Source organism: Podarcis pityusensis (assembly GCF_964106645.2).
Source record: "Podarcis pityusensis genome assembly, chromosome: 6".
NCBI lineage: Eukaryota > Metazoa > Chordata > Lepidosauria > Squamata > Lacertidae > Podarcis > Podarcis pityusensis.
In genome coordinates this window covers 21,793,375-21,816,797 of record NC_138030.1, presented here as the reverse complement: position 1 = coordinate 21,816,797, position 23,423 = coordinate 21,793,375, and the positions used below count along the sequence as shown (strand labels likewise).

General features: G+C 40.6%; 1 protein-coding gene across 2 annotated transcripts in view; it reads left to right on the top strand.

Moving 5' to 3' along the window:
• The first annotated feature begins 3,554 nt into the window (after positions 1-3,554).
• The window catches only part of ADA (adenosine deaminase), a 30,863-nt gene continuing 10,994 nt past the window's right edge, over positions 3,555-23,423 (top strand). The window contains exons 1-6 of one of the 2 annotated variants that reach the window (XM_081011493.1): positions 3,555-4,387; positions 6,171-6,234; positions 11,006-11,063; positions 12,386-12,508; positions 14,595-14,738; positions 17,199-17,314. In XM_081011493.1, coding sequence (XP_080867619.1) covers positions 12,495-12,508; positions 14,595-14,738; positions 17,199-17,314 — 274 coding nt within the window. In that variant the 5' untranslated portion in view covers positions 3,555-4,387; positions 6,171-6,234; positions 11,006-11,063; positions 12,386-12,494. Of the gene's footprint in view, positions 4,388-6,170; positions 6,235-11,001; positions 11,064-12,385; positions 12,509-14,594; positions 14,739-17,198; positions 17,315-23,423 lie in introns of both variants that reach the window. The other variant, XM_081011492.1, reaches the window with a different exon arrangement.

Here is a 23,423-nt window from a genome sequence, read left to right as displayed (position 1 = left end):
ATGCCTTCAGATAAAGGGCTGTTATCTGACAGTTCCTCAAACAAAGGCATATCATCTGTAAAACAGAGGTGACGCCAACCGTAATACAGGACTTGTACGCTCTGCAACAGACTAATAAGGCTTCCCTTCTAGATCCACTCCCCCCCAGCAATTGTGACATCAACAAAAACAAAAATGCCAATGTGTTCAATACAAAATTGGATAAATGTGTGTATTTTTATAACTATTTTTGTTATTATTTATTATTAAAGCACTGACATCCTTGTGAGCCTGAAACACCATCCAAAACCATTAACGAAGGAAATAATTCAAAATACAGACTAGGCTAGATGAGAAATGTGTAACCAAATTTCTTTAGTTTTTGAACTTCTTGTTAAAATGGCAGATGCTAATTTTTATTCATTTAATTTTTTTAAAAAAAATGCTTAGTCTGTCCCTCAAAGCAAGGCTAGATACACTAACTCAATTTAAAAATAACACCAGTCAGCATTATAATATAAAACAATAGCAGATAAACGCAAAACAAAAATAACATCTTAAAACTATAGCTCTATTACTTCCTGCTACTCAATATCAAGTTAAAACCCTGCCCAAGTCTACACTGAGCTCTGTGCAAGGCTGCCTTTGAAAGAACTGGAAAATTTATGCTGGTACAAAATGCAGCAGCAAAAGTGCCGGCTAGAATCTGGTACAGCAATCACATAACACTAATGTTGCATCAGTTTCATTGGCTGGCTCCCTATTTGCTTTTGGGCCCAATTCAAATGGTAATGATTTTTTTAAAGCCTAGGACCAAACCACCATCTTCAATTGAAGCCAGCCTCCTATCTCAGATCTTCACAGTGGTAATCCTGTTATAAATTCTTAATGTTAGAGATCGAATGGGCAGGTATGCTTTTGACCCTTTCCCCCTCTCTTCTATCTCCCTGCTTTTACCCCTTATCCATGGCTTCCCCAAACAATTTTGTTTCCAAAGTACACACCTTTGCTCAGTGGGGTCACTTTGAAAAGGGGCCTCGAAATAAGTCAGATGTAAGTACTGTACAATCAGTAGCGTAGTGGGGGGGGGGGGAGGACAAGGGCAGTTGCCCTGGGTGCAAAATTGTTAGGGGCGCAAAGTTTCAACACCCGGTGCTGCCTCAATACAGCTGTGCACTTTCACCACTGCGTTCCGTTGAAAACCATTTCTCCATGTGAACCAGGAAATAACCTCTCCAGACAATAGAACTTTCCTTTTCTCATCTCTGCAGCTGCGATTCCCTGGGTGACACAGATGCCATTAGGCAGTTGAATGTGCATGCAGGCTCCAGGAATGGCTGTAGTTGCTGAGCAAGTCATAGTTGGTAAAAGACACTTATAGCCACTGAGGCTACCTGAGCCTCCAGTGACAGAGCTGGATTCAGAAGAATCCCCAAACTGCAAACCCGCTCCTTCACAGGGTGTGCAACCCCATCCAATTACACGAAACTCATCCTTAGATCTAACTGCTCTTTGCAATTCTGGTTTGTAAACTACCGGCATGCTCAATCCAAAGTTCCATCATTCAGAAACTGTAATTAAACTGTAGTTTAACAAATCTGAAAGTCTGAAGTTTATCTGAGTTTACAAGGGAAGAAAGGAAAGGAAACATAGGGAGTATACTGCATGTGATACATTCCTGATCATAATTTGCTGGACCAAGGATGCGATGTATGAACACGGTCTTTGTATTATTTGTCTAATTTGTATTCCTGACATTTGCGGGGAGTGGGGATCTCATCTTAATTCTTGAAAACGAGGAACAAATCTAGAAAATTGGATATTTACATTTAGCAGAGAAAACTCAGAAAAAGCTTTTAATAATTTGAACTAATCTGAAGTTTAGTTTTATTCAAATGCCCTATGTTAAACATCAGAAACAAACTACTATGTGGGTAATAATAATAATAATAATATTTTTTTTTATTTATACTCTGCCCTCCCCATCCAAGACTGGGCTCAGGGCAGCTAACACCGAATATAAATACAGTAAAAACATTAAAAACAAAACAAAAAATAAAACAGTTGATTAAAATATAAATTAGAATACAGTTTAAAATGCAGTCTCGTTTTAGTGGTAGCCCATAGATCAAAGCCGTAAGGGGAGAAAAAGTCAAATATTCACAGGGGCCAACTATCCATGCTGGTCCTACATGGGCCAGCAAGAAGAGCCAAGGAAAATTTTATATACAAAATCCCATTTAAGGGGTTCCATCAAAAAATAAATAAATCAAGAATTAATCAAGCTTGACATTTTTAGCGCTCACTTAAATTGTAACTACTACTTTTTGTGTTGTTGAATGTGCAGCATCAAACCTAAGTCAAATACCTCTTTGTACATTTGTGTACACAGATTAGTTCAAACCTGTTCATCTAGTATCATGGCAGGTGATATTTGTAGAATGTTGTCAGTGCCATCAGTATCTTACAGTCTTTTCTTCTATATGAACTCATGTAAAACTTGTTTTGGATCTAAGACAGTATTAACACAGTTATAGGAGTTCCGTTTTAAGCTTCCTTACCTATTGCAGAAAGGAATGCCACCTGTTTTTCAGACAGGGGTCATGTGGCTCATTTAAATTGGAACCATTGATGGTGATGAATGCCCTATGTAATTGTTTAGAGGTGACTGGAGGGTGGATGGCAGTTAATGGATTGAGGTTGAATCCTGACAAGACAGAAGTACTGTTTTGGGGGAAGAGGGCGGGCAGGTGGGGGGGACTCCCTGGTCTTGAATGGGGTAACTGTGCCCCTAAAGGGCCAGGTGCACAGCCTGGGGGTCATTTTGGACTCACAGCTGTCCATGGAGGTGCAGGTCAATTCTGTGTCCAGGGCAGCTGTCTACCAGCTCCATCTGGTACGCAGGCTGAGACCCTATCTGCCCGCGGACTGTCTCACCAGAGTGGTGCATGCTCTAGTTATCTCCTGCTTGGACTACTGCAATGTGCTCTGTGTGGGGCTACCTTTGAAGGTGACCCGGAAACTACAATTAATCCAGAAAGCAGCTGCTAGACTGGTGACTTGGAGTGGCAGCCGGGACAGCATAACACCAGTCCTGAAAGACCTACATTGACTCCTAGTAAATTTCCGAGCACAATTCAAAGTGCTGGTGCTGACCTTTAAAGCCCTAAACGGCTTCACCCTGTATACATTGTGGAGGAGCGTCTCCATGCCATTGTTCAGCCTAGACACTGAGGCCATTCTTCTGGCGGTTCCCTCACTGCAAGACGTTAGAGAACCAGGCAGAGGGCCTTCTAGCAGTACTTCCCAAGAGGTCAAAGAGATAGACTTATTATTATGAGTCTCTTGCTCTGCCAGCTGAGCTATCCCAATTTTACAAATTACAGTTGTAAATTTATTAGGGATAGTTTTAGCTTTTTTTGTAAACTTCTTTGGGGTTTTTTTTCCTGCAATCAAGCAATACAGTCATACCTTGGGTTTCAGGTTGTTTTTTCAGGTTACAGATGCACCAAAACCTGGAAGTACCGGAACGGGTTACTTCCATGTTACGGCAGATGCGCCAAATCGCAACGCGCACGTGCGCAGACGTGCCACTGCGGGTTGCGAACGTGCATCCCGCAAGGATCACGTTCGCAACCCGAGCATCCACTGTATATGTATAACAATCAATCAACCAATCAGTCAAGTCTGTTCCAGATGAGGCTAGGGGAGACCCCCGACCCCGACAAGCTACTGCTGCCAGTCAGTGCAGACAATCCTGAGCTAAGGCCTTAAAGCAGGCTTGTATGTTCCTAACTGAACTCCGCACATGCTCAAGGGTGGCGGGAGCATTAACCTGATTTTGTGCGCCTCTCTGGCAGGGCCTGCGCACTCTTGCAAAGGCAAGGTGAGGAGACCGCCTCAGGCGCCAGGACCTGCAGGGGCAGGAGATGCCTGATGTAGATCCTTAGACCCTCCTGGTCGCTGGTGTAGCTGTTCTTCATTCACCCTTTCTTGCCTGGTAGGATGGGGGCGCCATTTTGTGGCGCCAAAATGCCTTGGGCCGGCCCTGCTGTCTGGCATTCATAACCTGCACTGAACCCTAGAGGTGTGGTTGGTGAGGAAAAAACTCTGTATGTGAGTCAGAGATGAGCCGGCTTCGTAACCCTCGAAGCCCTGACAGCCCTGGCCGCGACCGGCAGCGTCTGTTACTGGCAGGGAAGGGTTGTTGTTTTTTCCCCGTCGCCTCAGCCGCCCTTCTCGCTGCCTCACACACCGGGCGGGCCGGTCCCAGAAGAGACCGCTGGGCGGAGCCAGCCCTGCAGGAGAGCAACAGGCCGGGCCGGCGGCCACTGAAGCCCGGACTGGCGGAGGAGCAGGAGGAGGCAGCAGCATGGAGAACAGCCCGCGGGTTTTCGACAAGCCCAAGGTGAGAGAGCTGGGCGTCCCAGAGCTCGCCGTCAGCTCAGACGGCTTTCCCGGGCCGCTGAGGGGGCGACCGACCGCCGCCGGGCTCGCCCTGCCTATGCACCTCTGCGGACCTGCCGGCTTCGCGCTTGCTCGGCAGGAAGCCCCGCGGTGCCTCCGCGGGACTTACTCCTAGGGAAGCGCGCCTGGCGGGAAGATCCCTCCGCTTGCTTCCCTCTCCTGCCCTTCTCGCTCTGCCCGAGCAACTCCTCCCCACCTTCATTTCCCCCTCAACGTTATTTCTGTTTTTCTTGCCTCTTTAACGCCTCAGGGAGGTGCCCACTTCACCTCTCCCTCAGACACCCGTTCCCAGAAACGGGGTCTCAGAAACAGATGACCCAACTCCCCCCCCCAAAAAAAAACAAACCCCGGTGGTATTTTGTTGTTTCGTTACTATTTGCTGCTTTATAAAGGTAGGTGGGCTTCCCCGCTCTGCCTTATATGGGGAAACCCCAGCCAGATGGGCGGGGTATAAATAATAAAATTATTATTATTATTATCATCATTATCATCATCATCATTATTATTATCTGCCCCCTTCGCTTACCTCTGTATAACCACCTCTTTTTATTTCGGCTTTCCCCACTTTATTTGCACCCCACTCCCAAGACCCCAGTTCCCTTTCAATTCCTGCCTCTCCCTCCCATCACCCTATTACCTTTAATGTTACCTGCCTTACTGCTCCTTCCTGATATACCTAGGCTCCCCTGGGAAAACGATGGAATAGAAGTTTAATACATATATATATATACATATATACATATATATATATATATATATATATATATATATATATATGTATGTATATACACACACACATACATACTCACACATACAGTATAGCAAACTGCCTATTCTCCCCCACTTTCTTCCTATCTCTTGCATTTTATCTACCGTTGCACATGTTCCTGCTGCACCTTGCCTGTTCCTGGCCTAAGTGTCCTCTTGCCTTATCCATCAAATGATAACATTAGCATTGCTACTCCTATGACCTTTAGCCCCGCTTTGGGCATCCTGTTTGTAGGTCTGCCCAGTTTCTATCACCGAGCGTTACACAGAAAACAAGATTTTGCTTATCGGTTACAGCATTTATTTTCCACCAAGGAGCTCAAGGATGCATGGGGTTGTCTTCCCTCCTCATTTTAACATTCCAACAACCCTGTGGGGTAGTTTAGAATGAGAGATAGTGACTGGCCCAATAACACCCAGTGAAACTTGTGGCTGAGTTACTCATCATTCAGAGCTTCCTGATACTGTACTTCTGTCTTGCTCATAGATAAGTGCTGTTTTGGCCACGTCAGGATACGCACTCAGATTTAAGTACTGATACAGAGAGTGAGCAAACAGTATCTGGTTCATCAAAGTGTTTTTATTGTGCGACTTCTGCTTTTGTCAGTAATTCAACGAATGCAATCTGAATCTGATTGCAAGCTAGACAAGTGCGACCTAACTCTTTTTTTTCTTTTTTCTTTACTACCCTTTGGGTAGTAACATGATCTGAATGTATGTTAAGACATTCATGAGTACTGTCTCCACGTGGATGCATACATCCACATTTTATAAAGGGAAGTCAATGGGTGAAAATTTTGCTAAATTGCAGTATGCTTTTTTTTGGTGTATTTTAGCAGCTCCTGCAACCTGAACTGCACACACCAACTTCAAGCATATAACTTTGCATGAACCATTTAGTAAAACAGCACTTTATTCTTTATTTACCGTATATCCCACCTTTTTTCTTCAAGAAGCTCAAGGTGGTAGACATGGTTCTCCCTCTCCTCATTTGATCACCACAACAACCCTCTGAGGTAGGTTAGATTGAGAGGCACTGACTGGCCCAAGATCACCCAGTGAGCGTCATGGCAGAGCAGGGATTTGAACCCTGGCCTCTGAGCTCGTAGTCCAACAGTCTTAACGACTAATAATATATAGATCTAATCCATTCAGCACTGATGAACTTGCATCCATTGCTGATGGCACTGATGGCTCTCAGGGCAGTTCACAAGATAAAAACACAGATTAAAAACAGAAATACAGGGTTAAAATAAAAACTTTTTGCTGGAACCATCTTATTTATCTTCAACAAGGCTCAGCAGAAACAAGTAGGAGTGTTTAACAAACAAAAAACCCTGGAAACTACTTCAGTCTATGCAGTAATCATATGGGTTGTATCTCTGACACTCGCCTTTGTTTAACATTCAGTGACAGCACATTCTGCTAGTCAGTAAAGTTCCAATCAGCAGGGAAGTTCCAAATGATGAGGAAGTTAAATATGCAATGCTGAATTGCAAGAATAAGACATGAAGTCAGTTTAAAAATAGCTTTTCTTTTATGATTCATTGCCGTTTTGGGACACAATATCTTCACATTTTTGCAGAAATCTGATAAAACAAGATTTTATGTATTTACGAAATAAGTGGTGCCATTAGTCATTACTCAGTGGGAGTAGTTAAACTTAGATCCCGATATTAGGGTTAAAATGACTTGGGGTAGTTCTGTGTTGTGCCAACTCATTTCATCCCTTTGTGGGTTTCTTCACTGCTCAAACTCAACTTAATTCATTAAATAATAAAGTTCACACAAATTCAGTGAAACACAACCTCTTAAAAAAATATATTGGTAGCAGCGATATTACTCCATCCCTAAAAACAACATTTATTTAATTTAATTTATTAGATTTATATACCGCCCTTCATCACAAGATCTCAGGGCAGTTCACAAGATAAAAACACAGGTTAAAAACAGAAATACAGGGTTAAAATAAAAACTACAAAACAATAACCCCCTCCCACAAACACATGTCAAATACTAGAATATTAATCAGCCAAAGGCCTGGTTGAGGAGAAAGGTTTTCGCCTGGTGCCTAAAGCTATATAATGAACGTGCCAGGTGAACATCCCACAAACGGAGCCACTACAGAAAAGGCCCATTTTTGTGTTGCCACCCTCCAGACCTCCTGTGAAGGAGGCACATGAACATCTGGCAATCTTTTGTAACACTTTTGAAATAAGCTGAAACGTTGGCAACCCTTAGGAAACTGACTTTTACTGCTATGGTGCAATTGTCTGGACTGCCTTTCTCTGATGCTTCAGACTCCAGATAATATAGTAATGATGACACACATGATTGATATTTACAAATTTCAGTAGGATATGTGGAAGAGGACAGTGCCATAGGTTTGTCAGCTCTGGTTATAAATCATAAGATAAACCTTATTGTATGAGATCAAAGGTCCATGTAGTTCAGCATCTTGGTTTATGTTAGCAACCAGCCAGATGCCTTTGGGAAATCCAGATGCAGGGACTACAGTATTCTCTAAGCAGTTTATTATAATAAAAATGTTGACCCTAGTTTCTTAAGAGCTCTTTGCCCTCCCTAAGTAGTCTCATTGACGTCACAGACTGAGGAGGAGTCATCTGCTTTTTTCTGATAAGTGGCATCAGCTGGAAGACTTTTGGTAGTTAAGTTCAGTATGCATACTGAAGAATTTGCAGTATCAGGCTTCAGCGCTCCTTGTTTTATTTATATATAACATCTAAGTGAGTTCTTGGTCTTTGGCTCTGAATTTGTTTATGAAAAGATAAACAACAGAGGCATAATAATCATATGGTGAGGCTTTCAGACTTGTACTGAAGATAGACAATTGTTTGGTTACAGCTAGGAGAATTTCAACAATACTGCTTTTGACCATCTTGATCCTTAACAATATTGCTCTTGATCCTATTCAGAATTGGATACGTTCAATGGAACACAGTTTGTGAAATTTTATTTCAGGAATGCATCATCTAGAAACAAGCAAAAGTTTATTCTTGCTTCAGGAGCATTGTTTTTACCCATAAATAAATTTAATTCGTGGATTAATTAACTACCCAGCTGCATTTCTAACCCCATTTACCAGCAGAATTCTGTATGACTTATTCTGAGTTGCCATGGTTAGGATTACACTGCAAGATTTCTTTAATTGGATGACAGCCATCTATCATGCTTACATTTTTATTGTTAGAAAATACAGCTTGTGATAGATTTGCAGTGCAATGAGCCAAATTTTATTAATGAAATAATTTTAAAAGCAAAGCAATGTAATTAGAATAATTCCACTAAATATGTTTAGTCTGAAAAAGTTATGAAACAACATTTTGGGATCAAACCTAAAATCATATGCATGTTTCCAAGTATCTGATAAGAATAATTTATTAAAATTTAATGTAGCAAATTAGATTGTAAATAATAAACATGTAATTAATAAATTAGATAAAATAATAAACTGAGCTGTACTGCATTTCTCTCCCAATTTTGAACCATCGATTTATTCCAGAGAGATATGTGGTAGCTGGGACAGGGCAGTTCATTTGCCATTTTCTCCCTGCTGAGATGTGTTAATAGTGGTTCCAGAAAGTAATGTCTGAACAGGCTCCATTTCATTGGGTGGAGGGCATTTTTTTTCAAGCTTTGCTGTGCTCCTTTATACCATTGAGACACCCAGTCATTGTATCAATGTAAGTATGTGGTACAATGAGTTAGTGAGCCTGGCTGTTAACCAGAAGATAGTTGGTTTGAGCCTGTACAGGGACAGCTGTGAGCAGGATTCCTGCATTGCAGGGTGTTGGAATAGATGACCCTCAGGGTCCCCTCCAGCTCTACAATTTTAAGATTCTACCAGGTCATTTACAATGCACTGCTCTTCCCAGTATAAAAGGTTTGAAAAGAAGTCTGTATGTATTTGTCAAGCTGTAATTAATGAAACTGGTTGAGTGGGAAGAAGTATTCTAGAGTAATGATAGTGTTGTGGACTTACTGTGAACTTATTCATCTACTAAAACCCTTGAGGCGTTGCAACAGCTTGTTGAACACTAGCATTGCTATGATTTCACTTGGTTGCATGAATGTGTCTTGAGATCACTTTGATCCTTTCCCAGGGAGTGTAGTACAATTTTATCCATGCCATATAAATACCATACCTCAGCTTGTACCAGTTTCTTTTGTTAGGAAGGGAAATGAGAGTAATGACTATGTTTACGTCTCATAAATTAGAGGCTTTCTTTGCTACTAATATGAAAATACACTTATTAGTGAGGGGCAATTCAGTACAATAGATGTCAAGGAATCAGAGTAGTCCCCCATTGGGCAGAAACATATTAGAGAAGTCAAGAATTGGTTTAACCTGCTTTATATAATTAGGTTTTAGTAATAAAGTTACTAGTAATAAAACAATTTAATAATATGAAATTGAAATGCATCTAAAATTTGTATAAATTTTTACAAGGAACTATAAGAAAATAAATTCTTAATGTAACATAGAGATCTTATGTACTGCGCAATCCTAATGGTTTGTCAGAACTCTCACAATGTGCAGCTTGGTTTGTATGAGGTTTGAGCAGTTTTCTTTTTCGTGTACAGCAGTTGAAACATTGCACTGTGGACTTATCAGATCTAGACCAGATCAGGCAGCCTGATAGATCTCTAGCAGCTTTTGCTATGTCAGAGGAAGGCATTGGAATTTTGAATACAGTATATCTTAATATGAGCCTTCTGCAGACTCACTGACTTACAGACAGGGTTATTGTCATGTACATAAGGAGCCACTCTGGGTTCTTTTGGGAGGAAGGGTGGGATAGAAATTTCAGAAATAATATGTTGGAAACAAAGTCTGCTACTTGTTGCTGAAGTGTACCACTATTCTTAAACTAGCTGAATACATTCTATTTTCAACTCACAACCCTGTGCTGCCTGGATTGGGCATATTATAGTGAATAGTGTTCTGTTCTCTCCACTTCTCTGAGTGGTGAGAAGTTCAGCATATACTAGGTTTAGTTTTCTTTGGAAAGGGGTCACTGGAAGTGTATGGTGTTCTGTAATATTTTGAGTGTATTTACAAATATATAGGTTGGGTGTAAGGGAAGGCAGGGCTTAAGCATTCCAAGATCAACTGCTCTCACATCAGATCTCCAGAGGGAGAATGTCAGCACTCCAAAATGCTGTTAGCTTGCAAAACCCAAAACTCACAGACATCTCTTTACCACAAAAGGAAATTACTAGTGCACTCATGATGAGCTATGCTGCTTTTTACAAACAGGTTCAAAAGAGCGTCCATAATAGGCGTTTTCATTGGGAGCAGGCAAATGAAGCAAATCTTGGAATCTGATATGTCTGTGGCTTCGTCCTTCATAAGAAGCTGCTACGCAACCATCAGCCAACTTACTATCCTCATTTTATTTGTTTAGATTGTGTTGTGTAAGCAGGCATTATGCAGAGATCAGAGAGTAAGACTATTTGGTTCTCTTTTTACATCTGAAATTTTGACACTGAGAAGTTGTCGTAATTGCAAAAGAAACCAGAGGCTTTGGCTAGTAAGTTTCTTTTACGAAAGCTTATCATTTCCCTATGCTGCTCTAGAAGCTGGTTTTAAATGCTACCAACTTTCAAGTTGCTTGTATTTTGCAGGATGGCGGGAGAGAGCTGCTGTGCTAAACTAAAAACTACGACTGCATGCACATATCTGTCAGAAATGTCATTTTCCACTCTTAGGTCACAAGGGCTTTAATGTATATTACTATTCACATTCTTTCAACTGTTTTGCAGGTAGAACTTCATGTCCACCTAGATGGAGCCATTAAACCAGAAACCATTTTATACTTTGGCAAGTGAGTGAGTGGGTTTGGGTGGTGTTTTTCCTTTTTATTTTTTCAGAAGCTCATGCTTAGTCTGAATTGTTTGCAAAATGTTCCTTGGTCATTAATGTCTCCAGGATAAAAGCAAATGAAATATCAAAATCTTTGATCAGGCTTCATTACTTGCATTTTGTTAGTTTAATGCAATTTTAGAGAGTAAGATTCCACCTAATTGTTATAGAACAACTAGTGTGCTTTGGTAAGGGAAATACATCAAAAGCACAGTTTTGTGCATGTGTATGTCCCACTGTGTTCAATGGAGCTTATCCCCAGGTAAGGGTGCATAGGATTTCCCCCTCAAAGTTTGCAAGCTGCAGTAGTGGCATGTTTCTCATCAACTATCCCTCTGCAACTATTTCAAAATCCATCCCCAGCCAGGAAGGTGGGGGAATCTGGGAGTCAGAGACAGAAAAGAATCAAGCAAGGTAAGAAGTGTGAAAGAGCCTGATTCTCTGCAGAGAACTAAAAGAGTCTATTCAGAATCAAGACTATCACTGATTGGTATTGTTGTTTTAAAACTTTTTCCAGATGTGAAAATCTATTTAAAAGTTCAAAGATTTTCGCAAATAATAAACTATTATAAATATACTTCAGCCCTAACTATTACAGCAAAATGGGAAGGTCATATAAGGTTACTGCGTTAGGAATTCAGATTTGCAAAGGGGACTGCTTAAGGCCGAAGTCAGATGCTTTTGTTTACAGAGATACCAGTTTCTATGAAAAAAGGAAATTTGACAGAAGAACCAGAAGTAAGAGCCATGAAACATCTGGAGTACAAGAATATAGCTTACCAGCAATTGTACTCCGAAAAGGGAATTTGCTATTTCATTCGCCAGCACTCAGTTTAGTTTGGCTTTTAGCTGGGGATGGAGATTCTACACAAACATTTCCTGATTTATTTAATCAGAAAGCCAAGATTCTACAAATGTGTGCTTCATTTACATTCTTTGTTCAATTGGTTTAAGAGAATTGTCCTCAGGCTGTCAACTTTGCCTCCTTCAACATAAGAACAAGAAATTTTATAATATAAAAATAAAGACATAATTCCATTAATCACATAGAGTCACTTTGTATGTTGTTACATATGTTACAATGTATATTTTTATAGTCTTCCAGAGCATAAGAGAGGAATTATAGACACAGAAAGTGCCATGAGATTAATCAGTGACTACATGAAAAATATCTAGGGCTTTCTGACCATCAGTTTTCTTCACTGATGTACTAAAAGAATTTAGTTCAGAACTTACCCAAGTAAGCCTACAGCAGTTGATACATGTATTTTGTTTAACATCTAGGAAAAGGGGAAAACATCTTCCTGCAGATACAGTAGAAGGCCTTCTACAATATGTTAGCTACAGCGAACCTATCAGTCTCACAGAGTTCCTAGAAAAATTTTCTGTCTACATGCCAGCAATTGCGTGAGTAAAGTAACTTGCTCCATCTTTACTGTTGTCAAACCTCCCTTCTATCCCTTTGAGTCGCTGTTGATGCATGTTGCATAGTATATGACCACCAAGCAAAACTTGCTTTGGTTTTGCCCTGATTATGTTTTCTTGCCATTAAAGCATTAGACCAAAATAGTACAAACCTTTAATTTGTGAGATTGCTTAGAGATCAGTGCCGTTATTCCCGCTGAGAAAGAAACAGCCTGGTGTATGTGACTTGCTGGTGCATGGTGACCCTGTACCCTATCAGTAGTTAATGAGTGGAACAGGTTCATAATCTATCTTCGTCCTTGAAGCCCTGTGTGGGCAGTTCTAAAACTGCTGTCAGCAGGATTGGATTCATTGGGACCAGCACAATATGCTTTCAGCATAGCAAAATGATCACCAGACTACTGAACTGGTTGCAGAGCTTACTGATTTTGACACATTGGAGAAATCTCTTCCAGTACATAGATTTTTTGCATTCTGATTCTTGGAATAAATTCTGGTCCACATTGACCATCTAGATCTTAACTGAACACTGGCTTAATCGTATTGCTGACAGGCCATATTTAGGAAAAGCACAACTACTGCTAACTTGAGAAATATGGCTTTTGGGGGATTTTGATTTGCTCTGTACTCTAATAGCAAAAAGGGGAGCCTTTACTTCCCTTCCAACTAGGATCCTAATTTGCAGGGTCGGGGGGAGGGAAATACAGGACCAAGGTCACAGATGACAACAAATATGACATTCCTTTTCCTCGAACCCTTTAAACTTTTAGTGGGTCACTTAGGGATGATTCAAAATAGAGAGCATACTACTTCCTGAAATCCAAATTAACATCCATTCAGTTGTGAAAGTAGCAACACTCTTAAATCCTTAAATAATCATTGATTAGTATGGCATTGGCAGATTTAGAGAAGCGCAACCCATTTGCCCACACTAGGTGCTGAGCAATGACAAACAGTGGAAGGCCAGAAATGGGAAGGCACCAAATTTTGGTGTTGCACAGGGTGCTGCTGAAATTTTAAAGTCTGCCACTGTTATGTGCCACGAGGTACACATTTTGGATGAAAAGGCAAACTGTGCTTTGCCAATAGTGGCGATTAAGAAATCAAGAGGAGACAGAGAGATAGTGTGTGAATTTGAATCTCATGCAACCTCAAACAGTAGTTTGTATTACATCTGAACTATCATGGTGTGTGAATGCTAGTAACTGTCTAGGCAAGCCACAGTGTCTAAAAACTGGGAAGAACTGGGATGTTTCTTTTGGAACCTACAGACTTCTTTGGCATCCTTGAAATTTGGCTGCTTAGGAAATGACAGTGTTGGCTCATATTGTTGTTTTTTCAGATTGTGTATTAGAACTGACTCATAGCTTATGGACACTACTTTTAAATTTAGGCACTCATAAATAACAGAAATGTCACATTTTGATGACTGGTAGGAGGACATTGGCAAGTAGAGAAAGTGCTGATTCCAAAACAGAATAAGTACACAGCCCATATCCAATCCAAAGTACACTTTGCTTTTTATCTGACTTGCACACTTAGAACTACAACCACTTTCTTCAGCTCCTTATCTGCAACTCTGTATGAGAGTTAAACTGAGTGCCTTGCCACTTGGATTGCAAAAAGGATCGAAAAGATTCATTGCTGCAGCTAATTGGCTACTTAAGTATCCTGAATTTTTCCATTAGCCTATGTAGCTCATGCTCAAATAGGAAAAATGTTTTTCCTGCATTAATGTGGCAAACATAGCTTAGCTGCTTCATAATATTTTGGGTTTAAGAATTGGATGAGACCATATAGGCTCCTTTTATTTGATTTTAATTATCGTGAGCCATTTTAAATTCCTTTGGGGAAACAGGATATAAATGTACCAAATAAAATTTTATTAATCTGTGGTCATATCAGTCTTGCAAATTCACAAGGGTTTGAACAGTGTGTTGCTGAGGTGTAGAATTTTGGTCTGCTGAGAAGCATTAACTCCCACAGCACCGCATATCCATGTTTTGTAGAGTTTAGATTGTTGATTGACTGCAGCAATTATAGAAATCAACATTTTTTACATTCACAGGGGGGACCGTGAGGCTGTGGAAAGAATTGCTTATGAATTTGTAGAAATGAAAGCAAAGGAAGGTGTAATCTATGTTGAAGCCCGGTACAGCCCTCACCTCCTAGCCAACTGCAAAGTGCATCCTATCCCTTGGAACCAAGAAGAGTGAGTACCTTCTTAAAGGTGTAAGATAACACAATATAAAGTAACCTTCTTAAGAGAGGTAAATAGCTGGTGGCATACTACTAACTGACAGCATGCAGTTCAAGAAAATATGTTGAAAATAAGTACATCTTCAAGGGCAATGTGAAATTCCTTCACATGGCTCACTGCACTCCACCCTACACCAGGGATCAGTGCAGTATGCCCAACCAGCATTCTAGAGTCTAAATAATAAAACGTACCAGTCTCTTTGTTTAAAGCAGCCTTTCTCAACCTGTGGGTCCCCAGATGTTGTTGAACTACAACACCCATCACCCCTAGCTAGCAAGGCCAGAGCTCAGGGATGATGGGAGTTGTAGTCCAACAACATCTGGGGACCCACAGGTTGAGAACCGCTGGCTTAAAGGATGCTGCCCATGCATTTCTGATAGATATGGTTCAACAATGGATATCTGATTGACTTTCTTTGCATATACTGTTGTTATATTTTCCCCAGAGAATGAGAGAAAAGTATGAAAGTGCACTGTTGTTAAAGTTAGCATTTTAGGCTATGTTCACTTTCCTGGGAGTAAAACCTGTTGAACTCAGTGTGGATTAGTTCCACGTAAGCATGCATAAGCTTGTAGCATTAAAGTCCAATTGGTGTCATAGACAGGGATTAGGAACTGTTTAACTTTCCCTTAGAAATCAGTGATACTCCAAAATTTCATTCCCTAGTTAAAATACTTCCATGTTTTTGGATCATCCTCACAAGCACTCACTCTCTTAATGGAGCAGCATATTTAGATTCTTTAAATTACATAAAACTCTTTACTGTGCACAATAGAAAAATAACTAAACTTTCAACTATAAAACAGAAAAGGGATATTTAGAAAATTAGCCGTTGCTTGAGGTAGACAGTGAACAGATAGTAAAATCCTGCACCTAAAATATGACATAACAGAGTTGAATATCAGGTTACTGTAATTAGTCAGGAGACAAAGATCTCTAGCTACCCTTATGTAGTTGCCATGATTTGCATGCCCCCACACACCCAAATTTAAAATAGGTTACAATAGGTCTATGTTACAACAGGTTGCAAATAAATGGCAGCAAATGTGTAGGATAAATAAAATAAGTATTTGTGATGTGCCCACAATTAACAGAATTGTTGAGGCTTGCCTTGTGTTTCTACTTTTTGACAAGAAAATAATCTTAGTTTTAGAATATGAAATCCACAGCTTTTGTATTTACAGAGCACATGAAGTCCATCTGCCTTTAGCTTTCCATTTTAGAAAGCAGAGCTGGTGATTTATCAAGCCTGTCATGTTTTTTCCTCCATCCCTCCTTTTCTCTGAGAATGCTGCCACGTTAGTGAGACCTCCTGCCCCGAGTACTTCATCCATCTTGCCTGTGTGAAGCAGCTGTAAGAGTTCTTGGCAGAAGTTACTCTTAGCTGAAGAAAAGAACCAGAGCTCAAACACAAGCATTTTTCTTCCCCAGCTCTTATTTAAGAATTAAAAAATCCTTGCAGTTTTGACTGTTACAGCTACTGGTTTGAAACCCTGCAGGTGATCTTTCTAGCTCTTAATTTGTTTAGAAGAAACCAGAGCTTTGTTTGACAATACATTGCTAATTTGTATAAGGGAGTTTCGGGAGTGAGAATAGAGAAGGGAGGAAAGTTTGCTGCTATTGCCTGCAATTCCTGCCAGGGAAGACTGAAGCTGTGCATGTTAATAAAGAACAGGGAGGATGCTATTCCAGCTGGAAAAACCCATTTCCTTATAGAAATACTCAATGATCTACCATGGACATTACCAATACAGATGTAAAATTCATTTGACTTAATACCAAGAATAGCACCTAGACCTTTTCTGGTATGTTTATAGTGCTTAGAAAATGTTTTGGGAACTGCTGGATCTGAATAGAGGAGACATCCTTAGCCTGATTTGGACCACTGATCCCTTGAGGACCAATATTGTCTGCTGTTGCCAACTCTGCTATCTGAGGGCTCATCCACACTTCCGCTTGCCCTGTCACTTTCTCCCTGGGAAAACCCACTCTTTACCACTGAATTGGAGCTGACATCAGTCAGGTTTTCTGTGAATTGATGTTTGTTCCAATTCAGCGCTAAAGAGCGGGTTTTCTCGGGGAAAGTGGCAGGGCAAATTGAAAACTGCTCAGACCAAACAGAAAACCTCTCATACTTTGCAAGTGTGGATGAGCCCTGAGATCCTTTCAAATGGAGATGCTGGGGACTGAACCTGGATCTTCTGCATTCCTGTCATCTGTTCTACCACTGAACTAGGTTTTATCTGGCAGACTTGTTTGCTGGTTGTACCCAGATGTTGGTTGTACTGAGTCCTTTGTAATTCAGCCTGAGATGCAAGCAGCTTGGTGATAGGATTATGAGCACTTCCTTGAGCACTGATAATTGGAAACAACGATGCCCTAACTGATCTCTTCGTATTTTGCTTTGTATAGGGGAGACCTAACTCCAGATGAAGTGGTTAGCCTTGTTAATCGAGGGTTAAAAGCTGGAGAGAAGGCTTTCAACATCAAAGCCAGGTCTATTCTATGCTGCATGCGTCACATGCCAAGTAATGTATTACAGGTCATCTGTGGCTCTGATTCTTACTTTATCAAATCTGTCTTGCTCACCTCTCTGCCTCCCCACCCCTTCCCCATACACTGAGGTCAAATCCTTTTGCAAATATATCAGTAAGTAATTCATTGTGTTTAGATGCTCAATCACAACATAACCTCGTTAACTATTCTCACTTAAGTGTAGGCCCAGGGATAGAAACAGAGGAACAAATAGAGGCAGGAGGAAGATAACTTCATATAACAATAGCCAAGAAAACTTGAACAGGTTGCTAACTATTCAGGCATGAGAGAGTGGGCTAATTTTGTAGTAATTAGTTGGGAACTTTTGACAAGTATGAATTAACAGTGCAATTGTTGTGGTTGGTGTTGGTAATCTTAGACTTCTTCCACAGTTGTTCTTTTCTCTCTATTTGCCATCCTTCATTCATTCACTTTCTGTGCATGGTTCTAATGACGCAATTAACAAATTATTACATCCTAGTATTTTCTACGTTGGCCTTCTATTTTTCCCCTCAGATATTAATTTCACCTATATGCTATTTATACAGCTACCTCTCTGCAATCTATTGACCCAGACCTACTGCTTATGTACATATGTTAACTTAACCTAGCCTACCCCACAGCGCTGTTGCAAAAATAAAAGGGGAGAGGGGAGGAAAACCTACACAATCTTGAGTTCCTGGGTAGAAAAGAAAGATACAAATGTATGCATAATTCAGCTATGGAATGCACTCCCATGGGAAGCGGTGATGACCTCCAACTTGGATGGCTTTAAAAAGAGGATTGGACAAATTCATGAAGGGTAAGGCTATCAGTGGCTACTAGTGACAATGGCTATGCTCTGCCTTCATGGTTAGAGGCAGTCTGTTTCTGAATACTAGTTGCTTGGAACAGGTCCACAGGTCCTGCCTGCTGGCATCTTCTCAGCCACTGAGAACAATATGCTGATCTAATTCTTAACAATATCCCTAAGGCAAATAATATGCAAGCCCCCCCCCCTTTTAACATTTATTTTATCCATGCAAGAAGTCTCAGTCATACTTTAATGCTTGTGTGTTCATTTGAGTAGACAGTCATTTTAATGATTGCTTTGTATTGCTTTTAAAAGTTGTCACCAGCCTGATGTTTTGCAAGATAGAATGTAAATACTTATATGTATTTATGTAAGTGCAGGCTGTAAATAAATAAATTTCTGAATAAACATCTAAAACTTCATCTTCTGGGGCTATTAAATTGTGGGCATATGGACGTATAATACAGAAATGCTTCTGCGCTATTTTAGGCAGATGTGGTTCTTCGAGTTCGTAAAAAGGTAAAGGGACCACTGACCAATAGGTCCAGTCGTGACCGACTCTGGGGTTGCGGCGCTCATCTCACTTTATTGGCCATGGGAGCCGGCGTACAGCTTCCGGGTCATGTGGCCAGCATGACTAAGCCGCTTCTGGCGAACCAGAGCAGCGCACGGAAACGCCGTTTGCCTTCCCACCGGAGTGGTACCTATTTATCTACTTGCACTTTGATATGCTTTCGAACTGCTAGGTTGGCAGGAGCGGGGACCGAGCAACGGGAGCTCACCACGTCGCGGGGATTCAAACCGCCGACCTGATCGGCAAGTCCTAGGCTCTGTGGTTTAACCCACAGCGCCACCCGCGTTAATTTCAAATAGAGTTTATAGTTCACAAGCTAGCAGCAGTGGAACATGTGGCATGTAGAGTGGCAGCTGTGCCCTCCCAGTGATGGCAGAGCTGTGTTCACCAGGAAGGGCCAGGTGAGGCAGTGCTGGATCATAGAGTTGTAGAGTTGGAAGAGACCTCAGTGTCATCTGGTCCAACCACCTGCAATACAGGAATCTTGCCCACAACTGTCCCTGGGTGGACTGGGCTCATGTTCTGCTTTCTGGACTAAAAATATTTTGATCTTAGAAGATGTTTGTTGCCAGAATTTTTGGAGAAAATGGCAGGTTGGATATTAATGTCTGCTAAATGTAGCTGAAGTGTCTGAAATGATTACAGTGAGGTTTGATCTTTATTAAATGACAAAACAAATTGCCTTAATGTGTCGGAGCACTACACAGTAGGTAGTTAATTGTTAACAACATGCTAACTTATCTCTGCTCTTTGCTGAAGTATGGTTATGTAATAAATTAAGAGTCCACATACCATCTTAATCACAGATTGCCAAGCTAATGAGAATTTTCTGTCTTGAGTTTTGTGAAAGCAGCAGTCAGTTAAAGTTAGTGTCAGTGAAGCTTTGTCTATGCCTTGAAACTTTGGCAGGTATTAAAGATCTTGCTGAGCTAATTTCAAAATATTGCCTGGAACTTAGAACAGCCTTTTTACAGCCCAGTCTTATATATTTAGGTGCACCTAAGTCCATTTATTTGAGTGGACTATGGCATACCTTACTTTGCATTGAACTGGATTGCAAGTTGAAAGGAAGCTGCAAACAGGCAGAAGTTCAGATCGGTCAAGCCTCTTGGTATAAGCTGTTGTTTGTACTATCATCTTTAGCAAACACCTGTTTTATAAAATAATATTGCAATTGGAACACCTAAAAACAGGTGCTTTGCTGTGTGCAGTACAAACAGCTGTTCTTAATAAAGAGCGGTCATTATATCTTTTTAGGCACCAGGCAAAAACATTCCTCTATAACCAAGCCTTTGGGCTTTAACTACCTGTGGCTTTTTAGAAGTGGGTGGGATGTTTTTAAAGTCTTTCTCTTTCTTCTTGGTTTCAATGTATCTATGTGGAGTTACTGTCTGTCTGGTTGTAAGATGCTTTGGGCAAGATAAAGTGACTGCAACTTTAATAAATTAATAAAAAATGTGAAGTGCCATATTTTTCCATGTATAAGACGCCCCCATGTATAAGGCAACCCCTATTTTTCAGCCCAAAATTAAGAAATAAATTTATTTATATATTTAGTTGCAACATTCTGTGTATAAGATGACCCCCAATTTTAAACTTAAAAAAATTGGGGGGAAATATAGTCTTATACACAGAAAAATACAGTAAGTGGAGTGTACCTTAGTACCCACTCTGTTTCAGTTTTCTACAACCTGGTCCCCTCCTAATGTTACGCTACAGCTCCCATTATCCTTGAAACACTGGCCCTGTTGGCTGGTGCTGATGGGAGTTGTAGTCTAACAACATCAGGAGGGCGCAAGAATGGGTAGGGCTGCCCTATTTCTCCCTTTCATTTGAACCAGGTGCAACCTCCGTAATGGGTGATGGATGGCTGTGGATGAATAAATAGGAAGCTCAGTTTAGACAAGGCAAATATGACGATGGAAGATTCCGTTGATGAGATATTTGTGGAATTGGCTGTTCCTGATAGCAGGATTGTTTTACATGGCAGAGCCAGCCAGAAACCCAGGTAACCTCCTCAGGATCACTGGCAGGGCTGGATCTGCTGGAGGGTGATCATCCCTCTGCTCTTCCACATCTGAACCTCAGGTATGGGCAGGATTGAACCCTGAAGTGCTTTGGCTGCTTCTTCTTTGGTGATCACTTGCAGCCAAGTAGGATAGTCTTCCATGAATATGGTCTTAACAGTGTGTCCATAAGCGACTGTTGAGGCCAATTCTGGATCCGCACATCCTTCCATAGTCAGGACATAGGTTTCCAGTGAGGATTTGCCAAACGTGCCTTCCTCTTAGCTCACAGCTGGAAGTCACAGAATTGACTGCTATGGTTATTGTTTAAGTGATTTCCATATTAAGCTTCTGAAAATGTATTGGCATTTATACTGAGACTTGTCAAGACAGAGTTAATCCACTGCTTTATAAGGAAAGGGTCACACTTTCCTGTTAGTGTGTGGAAATCTGACAGCTCTGATATTATGAATGGCATTGTGGTTGGAATGACTCAAGTTCAGGGCCAAGATAATCTGCAATACTGATATAGTCACTTGCATAACTAACTCCATTGTGACTTCTGTGCTAACCCTGTGCTTACTCAGAACTGTAGTTGAGCAATGAGCAATAATACAGCTTTCAAACCAGCTATGGAATTATGTAGTAACAAGCATGTCTAGAGGAAATTGACTAACAAATGTAAAAATAATAATAATAGGAAACAGTTGTGAGTATCTCCTGAAAATATCTTCTTGAGGAGGTCTTCTCCAATAAAGTCTAACCTAAATAGTCAAATCTGAATTATAAGTTAACTATTGCCTGAAGAAAATATTTGAACTCACTGCTCCTTTATTTTCCTTGCGGTTGGCCCAGGGCAATAATGAAAAGAACCTTTGCAATTACAGATTAGATAATGAGATATCCTTCCCCTTGTTCTTTCAAACACTCTGATATACATGACCTTAATGCAGGGATAGCGCTTCAGCGTAAGAAAGCATGGAAGCTGTTTAGATTAGACAACAGCAGACATATTTCGCTGTATGGACCTTTGAAGTTGATGTTTAAGATAGAAGACCAACTGTCCTCTATGCCTACGTTAAATAACATGCAAAGAGGTGTTCTTGTTGGGTTAAAAGGCTGTAAACCTCCCGTTGCCTTAAAGTCTGTCTAAGCGTGAACGATTCAATACCTACCTGTTTCAGCTGGTATTCAATAACCAAATAATAAAGGCGGAAAAGATCTAGAGTGACTGTATACTGTTTTTTTAATTAGCTGATTAGTTTTGATGGTTTGCTTTCCTTGAACAGTTGCCTACCCAGAGCACTTAGGAAGTGGTACAATAAACTACATTTGATTCACTAATATAGCAATTACTTGGACGTCTTCAGTTGTAAAAAAGAAAGAAAGAAAGTTTGTTGGTGTTGCTTTTGAAGTTGGGTGTGTGCGTGAGAGAGAGAATGCAGTACTGTATACCTGTAAACAGTGCTTGAAAACAGCTTCTGTCAGAACACTTCCCATTAATTGGCTTTTAGGGAAACCAGTTATATTTTTATTTCTTAAAAATTGTCTGCGTTGCATTCAAACAAACTCAGCTAACACCCTGGGTGCACCCTGTTTATTGTATTTCAGTTTGAATTCCATAGAATAATACAAGAAAATACAATATATAAGAAATAAAAGACACAATAAATATAGAGCTAAAAATCAGTGTGAAATTTTAATGTGATGGGTGTGCCATCTCCCATCTTCAACTGTCTTCAACCACAAATCCAGACATGTCATGGACTATCTGAATGAAGTTTGGACTACTGGTGGTCCACAGACCACAGTTTGGGAACCCTTGGCTTGGATCAATGAAATACAGTGTGTCATTTTTCTCCGACTTGTAACCATGCATAAATTATAGTGGTCCATGCACGAAGGAGTGAGTAGAGTAATGCAATAATTGATGGGATTCTAGATTTTTTAAAAAATCATGGTGCATCCAGAGTGTTTGCTGAGTTTGGTTGCATGCCAAACTTACAGTTTTCTATGAAATCATAACTAGAGTTGCTGAAAACCAAGAAATGGAAAGGGTTCTGGCAGAAACTGCTTTCCAGCAATGTTTGCAATTATAACGCAAATCTTCCTCCCCATCCTCTCATACACACACTATTAAGATGTCCTCAGTATTTTAGAAGAGGCTTATATTTATCTTCCCATCTGCTTTCTATTTTGTCTGGCAGCTGACCCAATTAAATCACACCTAACAAGATGCTTGGCATTCTCTGAACTCCTGACCTCTGGACTTCACAGCTTTTGTAAAAATAGCTATTGTTGCAAGTTTACTTTTTTCACAGGAGACCATTTTAGGATTTGTATTTTTCTCTGATTCTGGATAGCTTAGTGGCCTGCATAATGTGCTTTCTATAGAACCATGGTGTGTGTTTTTTTAATTGTTCTCTATCAAAGCAAGGTGGGCATTTCCATGCGCTCTGGCTTCCATCACGGTGTTCCATTGTGCCAAAAGCGGTTTAGTCATGCTGGTCACATGACCTGGAAAGCTGTCTGTGGACAAATGCCGGCTCCCTTGGCCTGAAAGCAAGATGAGCGCTGCAACCCCATAGTCACCTTTGACTGGACTTAACCGTCCAGGGGTCCTTTACCTTTTTACCTTACCAAAAATTGCCTGATCTTCTCAGAAGGCCTTGTCAAAGGAGGGAAACTCTAGAAAACAAAGTGATGTTTTTGTATGACAAATATTTTCC